This window comes from Tupaia chinensis, unplaced genomic scaffold (genome assembly GCF_000334495.1).
Source record: "Tupaia chinensis unplaced genomic scaffold, TupChi_1.0 Scaffold138098_1, whole genome shotgun sequence".
Taxonomy (NCBI): domain Eukaryota; kingdom Metazoa; phylum Chordata; class Mammalia; order Scandentia; family Tupaiidae; genus Tupaia; species Tupaia belangeri.
The window spans coordinates 166,707-176,488 of NW_006197997.1; the positions used below are offsets into that span (position 1 = coordinate 166,707).

General features: G+C 50.7%; 1 protein-coding gene across 1 annotated transcript in view; it reads right to left on the reverse strand.

The window, feature by feature from the left end:
* LOC102492922 (integrin alpha-9) overlaps nt 1–9,782 on the reverse strand; it is a 198,560-nt gene that overhangs the window by 157,020 nt on the left and 31,758 nt on the right. The window contains exon 4 of the mRNA XM_027776804.1: nt 3,926–4,049. Coding sequence (XP_027632605.1) covers nt 3,926–4,049 — 124 coding nt within the window. The remainder of the gene's footprint in view (nt 1–3,925; nt 4,050–9,782) is intronic.

Sequence of the window (9,782 nt, forward strand, 5' to 3'; positions counted from 1 at the left end):
TCCTGCTAAGCATCATGTCAGAGCCAGCAGCAAAGAGGAAGGGGAAGGCAAGCAGGGTCTGATGCAAAAGCACTAACATCTAGCATGGTCACCTTACCCTCACCTCTAGATGATATTTTCAGGACAGTTCAAAACACACCTCTTCTTGTTTTATAAAGGTGACTGACTCACTTTTATTTAATTCCCCCTTTGATCGGAAACTCTTGAAACAAACTAGGAGGAACCACCACTAACTACCCGGTAAAAAATGTTTGGCTGATTCAGAAAGATGCACAATTCAAAACCCAGCTCTGGGGCCAGCAAGTGGCACGGTGGTTAAGGGTGCTGGACTTCCACATGGCCGACTGTGGTTCAAGTCCTGGACCTGGCAGCTTGCTTTCCCTCTGACTCACTTACACTCAGAGTCTCAGCTGCCTCATCTCTACCAGGAGGACAGTAACACAGAAGCCAGCCCTCAGGAGCCCTCCCTCCTCAACCCTCATCATTTCTATGACGTGGTCCAACCACAGCGCCTACATCTGTGTGCCTGGAGACCTCCCAGCACATGTGGACACACACATTCCACCTGCACGTACGCATGGCAAGACAGGATGCCAGGTGGATAAGCACCCGGCCCCTCACCCCCAGGCAGGATGACCCTAGTAGTGTCTTTGATGCTGGCCCCTAGAGATCCCCAAAGAGACTGTACTGGTTGCCCATGGTGGTACTGGCTGGGTAGCACATCCTTTATGGGCTGCCTTCCCTTCCCTTTGTCACCTCCCACTCCTTCGCTGGTGTCTTCCGAAATAAACTACTTATAATCACACCCAAGTGGAAAACAAACCATCTTTCAGGAGTTCTGTGAAGATGAAATGAAAGGATATATAAGGTCCCCAGGCCCACACTGGCCCACACTAACTAGTTCCACACCACTTAATAAAAATGATTTAGAGGGGTGGTTGGGGTGCTAGACTCCCACATAGCCAACAGCTATGATCCTTCCTTCTGGACTGACTGTATTATCCTCACATCCCTCCTTCTTGACTATGTTATCATTGTTTTTTTTGGTCAGACGGTGTGTGCGCTTGCTGAAGAGAGAAAGAGAGACAGAAAATTATTTAGAGGGGCCAGCAGGTGGTAGTTGGGGTGCTGGACGCCCACATAGCCAACAGCGGATTGAGTCCGGGGACTCAGCGGTGCTTTCTCAGTTTCTCTCTGGTGTGCCCTATGGCAAACTGAAATAATAATATAATAAACAGTTCTTAAAAATGATTTAGAAGTGTGAGCTGTGGACATTTGAGTTCAGGTCCCACTCCGAAGGATCGTCCTTCTGTCTAGGGTAGTATGCAGAGCATCACTGGGACACCATGTCCCTGTTTCACAACACAGTATCTTCCAGAAAAACCACAGGCTGGCCCTAACGTACGACTAGTGTGGGCTCAGTAACCACTGAGTCCATCACCCCACTGAGTCCTTGGTCTCCTAGCCTACTGAGCAACACAACAACCTGTTCTAGGAGCTTTCTCTTTTCTTCCTGGGAAGAAAGGAGGACTAACTAGAACAGTCAGAAGACAGCCTGCATATTATGTGTCTAGCTGACTATCTGAAGGTAACGATCTCTCCTTATTGACTGACTGTATTATCCTAACATCCCTCCTCCTTTTTGGGGGGGAGGGAAGGTTTTTGCTATAGGGCACATGTACTCACCAGAAAGAGAGAGAGAGAGACAGAAAGTGAGAAATCACCCCCCCAGGGGGGATGGCCATGCCACAATCCCTTCTCCTCCATTCTCCTCTCAGGATCTTGGACACCCACGCACATGTGCCTGGTGTGAGTTTAAGCCACCGGGTCTGGGATTCAAACCACGGTTGACTACATGGGAGCCCAGCGACATAGCCATTACGCCAATTGCTGTCCCCATCCCTCCTTGACTGACTATATTATCCTAACATCCCTCTTTCTTGACTCACTATATTATCATCGTTTTTTTGGTCAGAGGGTGTGTGCGCTTGCTGGAGAGATAGAGACAGAAACGGGGAGAGGGGTGTGAGAAAGTCCATCCCTCCCCGTGTGGCTTGGTCACACAGCAATTCTTTTTCCTCCGTTTCTCCCTCCTATCAGGATTTCGGCGTGCACGCACACACACCCTGAGTGATCATCAAGTCATTGGGACTGGAACTCAAATCATGTGATCATCCACGTCGGATCCAAATACCCCCAATCACCAGGCCATGGGTTGGCCCCTACTATGATTTTTAAGATGACGTCTTCTTTTCTTCTAATGAGAACGATTCAGTGATAAAGAGGGCCAGAGTTCAAGTCCCCCACGTGGCCTGGCTGGAGCTGATGAAATGCTGATCAAGAGAAAACAAAGAACAAAGGCTCCCCTCCCAGGAGAGGAATCGCTCCTTCTGCAGGGACCCTGCTGGTTCTTCAGCGGGATCATTTCAGACTCTGCTCAGCCCATGTGAGGCCCCTGGAAGGTCCTCCAGGAGGCAGAAAAAAGCAACACCTAGACAGGGTTTCTCAGATCCTATTCAGTGGCCACAAAATTTGAAACCTGGGAAAACCCAGGAGAGCCCAAAGGCAATGTGGACACAGGCCAATAAGATTTCCATGCTAACAGATAAACTGTGGCGAGGGGAAAGGAGGTAAAACACACAGTCTCGCATACGGCGAGCAACCAGACCCCAGCATATTCAGAATTAGGCTCGTGACCTAAGAGAACAGCTCTCTGAGTCCTCTGAGCTCAAATGGGACTAGCCACACGGTGACCAAATCGATTGTTCTCAGTGCCCAGGCATCTGAAGGGTCTAAGCAGGGAGCCTGAAAGGACAGTTCCTTTACACAACCCCACATGTCCCTTAGTGAGGAGGGTTTTTTTTTTTCTTTTTTGAAGATTTATTTGTTGCTACAGGGTGCATGCACTCACCAGAGAGACAGAAAGCGAGAAATCACCCCCTGGGGGGATGGCCACACCACAATCCCTTCTCCATTCTCCTCTCGGGATCTTGGGCATGCACACACATGTGCCCAGCATAAGTTTAAGTGATTGGGTCCGGGACTCAAACCGCAGTCAACTACATGGGAGTCCAACGACGTAGCCATTATGCCATCTGCTGGTCCTGGTGAGGAGTTCTTAAAACCAAATTGAGGGGGCTAGCAGGTGGCATGGTGGTTAAGGTGTTGGACTCCCACGCAGTTGACTACGGTTTGAGTCTCAGACCTGGCAGCTTACTTTCTCGCTTTCTTTCTGTGTCTCTCTCTGGAGAGTACATGTGCCTTATAGCAAATTTAAAAGTAATAATACATAAAATTAAATAATTCTTTAAAAGAACAAATTGAAGATGCACCCAATCATCAGGCATCTGCACTATGAAAAGGAGCCATCTTCAGATATCAAGAGATGACTGGATGCCTAGAGGGGCCGATGTTCGGCGGAGCTGGTGCTCTGCAAACCCGGGGCCTCCTTCTCCCATCTCAGGACATCTGTCCAGACTGCAGCCAAGCATGGGGTGGGAGCCCAGGGACTGGGAGCTACACAGGGCTGGAGAGGCCATCTGGGCCAACTCTTACATTTTTAGGCTAGGAAACCAAAACACAGAGAATGCAAGTTTTCCAAGACTACGCAGTACCTGGCTGTGCCAGGAACCCGAGAGATCTCTTCAATGACTTGGCTGAGGCTTGTGAATTTGGGTCTCAGTGACATTATAGAACTCAGTAAGTACCGTGGGCTCTGTGCCAGGGATGGGCAAGGCTGGGCAGGGCTTGGAGCTGCCGCCGCCTTCGTACCTGCTCGGACCTGGGCAGGGCCTCAGGTGCCAAGAGGCCACCCTCTCAGCATTGAAAAGGTGAGGGAGATGCCCAGGCATGGTGTGGAAAGGGCCAGGGGGTGGTTCAGCCATGACGCAGGTACAGGGATGAGGGCAAACCCATCCACACTCACCTTCATAGCAAGGGATCAGCGTCCTGCCTTTGGCCTGGAGGTTGGACGGGATGATGTAGCAGAAACCGTGGGGCAGGATGTGGTCTGTCTCGTAGTAGATGTTCTTCCAGCGGTGGGCACAGGCCTAGAGGGACACAGGGATCAGAGCAGGAAGGTCAGCCCCGGAGCCAGTTCCAGGGGGTTTAGGGGCAGGAGAGAGGGGCACAGGGGCCCCCAAGCTCACCCACCAGCCACACCACACAGGTGCTAGTCTGGACATCAGAAAACTGTGGAGACAACACACCCCTTGATGGCTTCTGGGAGGTGGACAATCGATATAGGGACGAATGAGAACGGCCACAGCTGAGCGCTGGAAAGGGAGGAAACGGGGCCATGGAGCGGAGCATCTGGGAGGAGGGGCGCCGTGTCTGCCTGGAGGTCAGCAGAGGCCTGAGATGAGAAACAGCTGACCACACGACAGGGAAGACAGTCCAGGAGGTTGGACCCTCACGTGCAAAGGTCACAGGTGAGAACAGCTTGGAGGGTCAAGAGGAAGCAAGGGGGCAGGTAGGGCTTGTCTGGAGACTGAGTTGACGAGGCCAGAGGGAGCCGAGCCCAGTCTACAGGGTGGATGGGGGTCCTTCTAGACCATGGGGACAGGCGACTGGGACGCGAGCATGCACAGGTCTCCTGGAGGTGAGTGGTGTGGTTCAACTAGGGGTCCTTCTAGACCACGGGGACAGGTGACTGGGAAGCGAGCAAGCACAGGTCTCCCGGAGGTGAGTGGTGTGGTTCGACTGACAGTCTGGAAAGACAGCTAAGCTACAGGTGGAGACTGGCGGGCAAGGTGCATGTCCAGGCGAGAGAGGACACTGGCCTGGGCCAGGGAAAGACGGGAGAAGGGGACAGGGTCACATGCTGGGGTGGGGCTGATGGGCCCAGGGACCTGCAGACGTGGGAAGAGAAGGAAGAGGAGGGAATTGGCCGTGTCTGACTGTGTGTTTATCTACAGAACCACTTCAGCACGCATCTCATTAACCAGAAGCAACTATCCGCTGACGGTTTTGATTTTGAAGTAACCTGACAGACAACAAAACACACGAATCTCAAATGTGCCATTTTACGAGCTCGGACAATGCACAAGCTCATGGCACCCAACCCCTAGCAAGGCACGAAACACTTCCATCTCACCAGAAAGTTCCCTCATGCCAGGAGTGGCCGGTTTGGACGGACAGTGCAGAGGAGGTCTCTCTGAGGAGAGCCTGAGAAGGCGAGGGAAGAAGGTTCTGGAAAGAGGGTGCTGGGATGGTGTAAGAAGACAAGGAGCCATCAGGGGCAAACAGACCCCTGGCCAGTTTTCAGGAGCAGGAGACGCCTGGTCTCAGCCCTGGGACCAAACCCGGGAGATTGGTGATGGGGTGGGGTGGGGGGCAGTTCTTGCCAACAGACACGGTACTGTACTCACAGCCAGGATATAGACCCCCTTGTCCTGCCCCTGCCTCCCACTGGGACAGTTCTGTGTGTCCCTGCACCTCTGCATACCACCAAGACACTGAGGACGAACAACCTGCTTACCCTGAGTGAACACACACTCTCTACGGCCTGACCCCTTCTCCTGGGCATTCACCACTCACTTCTGATATCAATTCAGTTTGTTCTGGCCAATGGATATATTTTAAAACAACCAGAGTTTCACCATTTCAACAGATTATAACACTCAGCATTCTTACGGTCTTTGACTCTTCTGCAACCCTAGAAGGTAGGCAGAAGACGTGTCCTTCGAATTCCCACCTTCTGCATGGGAATAATGAGGACCAGAGAGTACTCTGCTTAAGCCATTCCATTCCAGAGATGGAATCCATGGATTTTTCTTTGTCTGTGGGAGGCTGCGCACCAGCGAGTCTGCCGAGGCCATTTTCATGAGTCTCTTACTATTGCCATGTTAGGCTCAGAGAGCAAACAGTTACACAACGACAAAGGCCATGATTGGCTCCCCTTCAAAAACCTCACCTTCAAAATCATACTGCTTGGCCACTTCCCATAGCAAATCGGTGAGCTTAGATTCCCTCAGATTTGCATATCCGGCACCTCATGATTGGTCCACAAAGCAACCAATCATAACCCACCTTTTACAATCCTTCATTCAACCAATCACTGCCCACCAGCATGTATATAACCACGATCCTTGGCCCACGATCACCAGACGACCCTGAAGAGCTGTGACACCGTGTAGTCTCCGTGCTGCCCACAATAAACTGAGGACCCTGAAGAGCTATAACACTGTGTCAACTCGTGTTGTAACACAGTGTCAACTCATGTTGTAACACAGTGTCATCTCGTGTTGTAACACTGTGTCATCTCGTCCCGTCTCTCCTCAGGAAACCTGTTCAACAGTCCCGCGGGTCAGGACACTTGTCTTACTGCAAAGTCTTCTGCATTTTAAAACTAATTCCTGCCTGAAAGCCATCACAACCCAGCTCTGAAACAGGTCTCAGGACACCTGAAATAGCCACTCTGGGGTCAAAAGAAATGGCCGAGGTCACCAAATGAGGGGGCCCAGTGACCTGCTTTCTGAGCTTCCTCTTCATCCGTTCAAGCCAACTGTCTCACATCCTTTGACAAGATCGTTTTCTTCCCAAAGGCACAAGGCCACACTCTGAATGACTCGAGACCGAGCTGGCCCACACTCTCTCAACCTGTGACGTCAAACCACAGAAAAGCAATCTTTCCAATTCCTCCTACTGTATACCACCTTCGTTCCTCCCCCCTTGGTCCTATTTTGTGCTAAAACAGCATGTTTCTCAATCCTTGATTGAAATGATATAGCGTAATGACCTGTAAAAATGTATCCCTAAGCAGATACTCACTCAATACTGCTAAGTAATTTGTTTTTTGGGGGGTTTTTGTTTGTTTAATTTTTGGTTAGGACTCAATTTGGATGACTTGCAAACTTGAATCGCTTATCATCTAATTTGTGGATCAATTGGTTCTATTTTATAGTCACAACAAAAGTCCCTGGCTTCGGGGCTTACCCATTGGAGGGACTATAAAGAGAGGTCGCTGTTTGTCCTGGGAGCTGACTGACAGCCAGCTGCAGAGTTGGTGCTTCCAAGCAATGGGCTACAGGCTACGTCTGCTTTATCGTCTCATTTTTCAAGTGCCATAAACGATGAAGGGATTGCGGAGAATTCCTAAAAGATCCACATTGTGCGTTTCACATTAAACTATAATGAAGACACTCCGAGAGGTCAGAGATTCAAGTGTCAAAGGCAAGATCCACGGAGGAAAATAATAAAAAGTGTCTCTGGATATAAATGATCAAAAAGACGATTGTGCTTGGCTCTGATTATCATTCCATAAACACACAATGTCAATCTGACCTCTACATTAAAAAAGTCGTCTAGGGCCCACCTCCAATTATTAATAACTGCATCAATCCCGCCAACGGAGCTCTGCTGAGAGGGAGGAATGGGGAGAACAGGGAAGGGGGAGCATGCTCTGAAAACAGCAGGACTTGCTCAAGCTCTGATTCCAAGTACTCTTCAGGAAAGAAAAGGAGGGCTCACACCAGCCCCAATCTTCCAATCTGACAAATGTCAAGTTAGAGGGATTGTTTTTCCTCCCGAAAGACCAAAATGAGGAAGTAAACTATTTACTTCAAAGGCCTCTTTGCATCGTATGGAAACACATGCCCTTCCTCAGAGATGGGGACAGGCTCTCGGAGGGGGCTCAGTCATACAGGAATGTCTGTCCCCACCCTTCCTACACGTGTACAGAGTCCCCCAGCCAACGACTTCATTATCTCACTCCAGGTCGGTAGCACGCACTAACAGCCAGGCCTTGGGCTGCTGAGAACGGGGTCGGGTGAGGAGCAAGGTGCGAGGCCATGAGATTTCCCCCGAGGAGCGGGGAGTGGTCAGGGCTTCTGGGGCGCTGAGCACATCGCGCCGAGGATGTCCATCTAATGAAAATTCATCAGGGTTCACACAGATGACCTGCGGGCTTTTCCTGCAGGCATGTTATAGCTTGATGAAAAGTTCACCAAATAAATAAATAATAAACAAATCACAATCAGGAAACAGAGCAACAGAAGCACATACAAAAATGTATCCTGGGGCTTGGCAGGGGGTGGGGTGGGGAGGGCAGATGGGAAGCAGTGAACACACCGGGACCGCCTTGATGCTTAGAAAGGAAACGGCAGAGAGAGAAACCAGGGCGACACTGCTTCCACCAGAAGTAATCCAGAAGCTGAAATTTGTTGTCTCATCTTTTCTCCAGAGGTGTCAAGGCTCAGACATCAGGGAACGAGAGACCGCTAAAACAAAAAAAAAAGAGAGAGCGCTAAAACGTATCCCCCCATGGGGCGTGGCCACAGCGCAATCTTTTTCCTCCATTTTCCCATCCCGTCAGGACCTCAGGGACACATGCACGCATGCCCCAAGCATGCTTTTCAAGCCACTGGGGCCAGGATTCGAACCACGGTCAGCATGTGGGATCTGGCTCTCTGCACTGTACTGCAGGGCCAGCCCTTCCCTCTACTTCTTGTAAAGCCAGTGCATACTGGGAGTGTGGGGTCAGAGTATGAGCAGGGGAGAGGCTTGCCTGGAACCCCAGTGCGGTGTTTACACCTGGTCATTTGTCCGCTGGGGGAAACTCGAAGGTGCCCCAACACCCGTGGAGCCAAGACGGCCAAGCTCGAAGCCAAGGTCAGCCGGCCAGCCCAGCCCGACATGTCGGATCTTGCCAGAGCTGCGTGCTGCGCCCAGGGTCCAGATGATGTCACCTGTCATAGACTTCGCTCCCCGGTCACGCCTTCGAATTCTCCATCTGTCCTTTACTTTGAAATCAGCACCAGATGCCCCTTTCAAAAAGCCACCCCAGCTCTCCCCGCTCAAACCCAACCTTGGAATCCCATACGTTCCTTGGGGACACAGAGCTCATGTCTACAACCGCAGGCACCTCCCGAGTTCCTCAAATGTGTTTGAACAGTACACACCTTTCCTGCTTTCAATTTCAAAATAAATACTTGCTCCCCAAAAAGCTATGACAGGTAGAATTGAGGCATTAGAAAAAAAAAACAAAATCGAGAACCAGCAGTTGGCATAATGGCTATGTCGCTGGACTCCCACATAGTCGACCACGGTTCAAGTCCCGGACCCGGTGGCTTAAAACTCACGCAGGGCGCGTGTGCGTGCATGCCCAAGATCCCGAGAGGAGAATGGAGGAGAAGGGATTGCAGCGTGACCAACCCCCCTGGGGGGTGATTTCTTGCTTTCTGTCTCTATGTCTCTCTCTGTCTAGCGAGCGTACACACCCTATAGGAAAAACCTCTCCAAAAAAATAAAAAAAGAAAGAAAAGAAAATCGACACAGGCCTCCAAACTATAAATACGGACTAGGTGGTCACTCACTGGATCTGATTGTCCACTGTCATTTCCAAGGGGCATTTTACAGCATCTGGCCTGACACGTCCTCATTGACACATAGAATCAGCCACCAAGAAAAGATGGCAGCTAATTTGGTTCCTAATTATTTTAACATCGACACTCAGACCCCCATATTATCCAAACACACTCTTGGACACTGCTCCTCAGAGACCGTCCAGGCACTGAGAGTGAAAGAGGAGGGAGAGTGGTCTCTGTCCCCAAATGCTTTCATAAAAAAGGACATATAGGGGACCAGCAGTTAGCGTAATGGCTATGTCGCTGGATTCCTATGTAGTCGACCACTGTTCACATCCCAGACCCAGTGGCTTAAAACTCATGCCGAGTGCATGTGCATGCGTGCCCAAGATCCTGAGAGGAGAATGGAGGAGAAGGGACTGTGGTGTGGCCATCCCCCCTGGGGGGTGATTTCTCGCTTTCTGTCTGTCTCTCTCT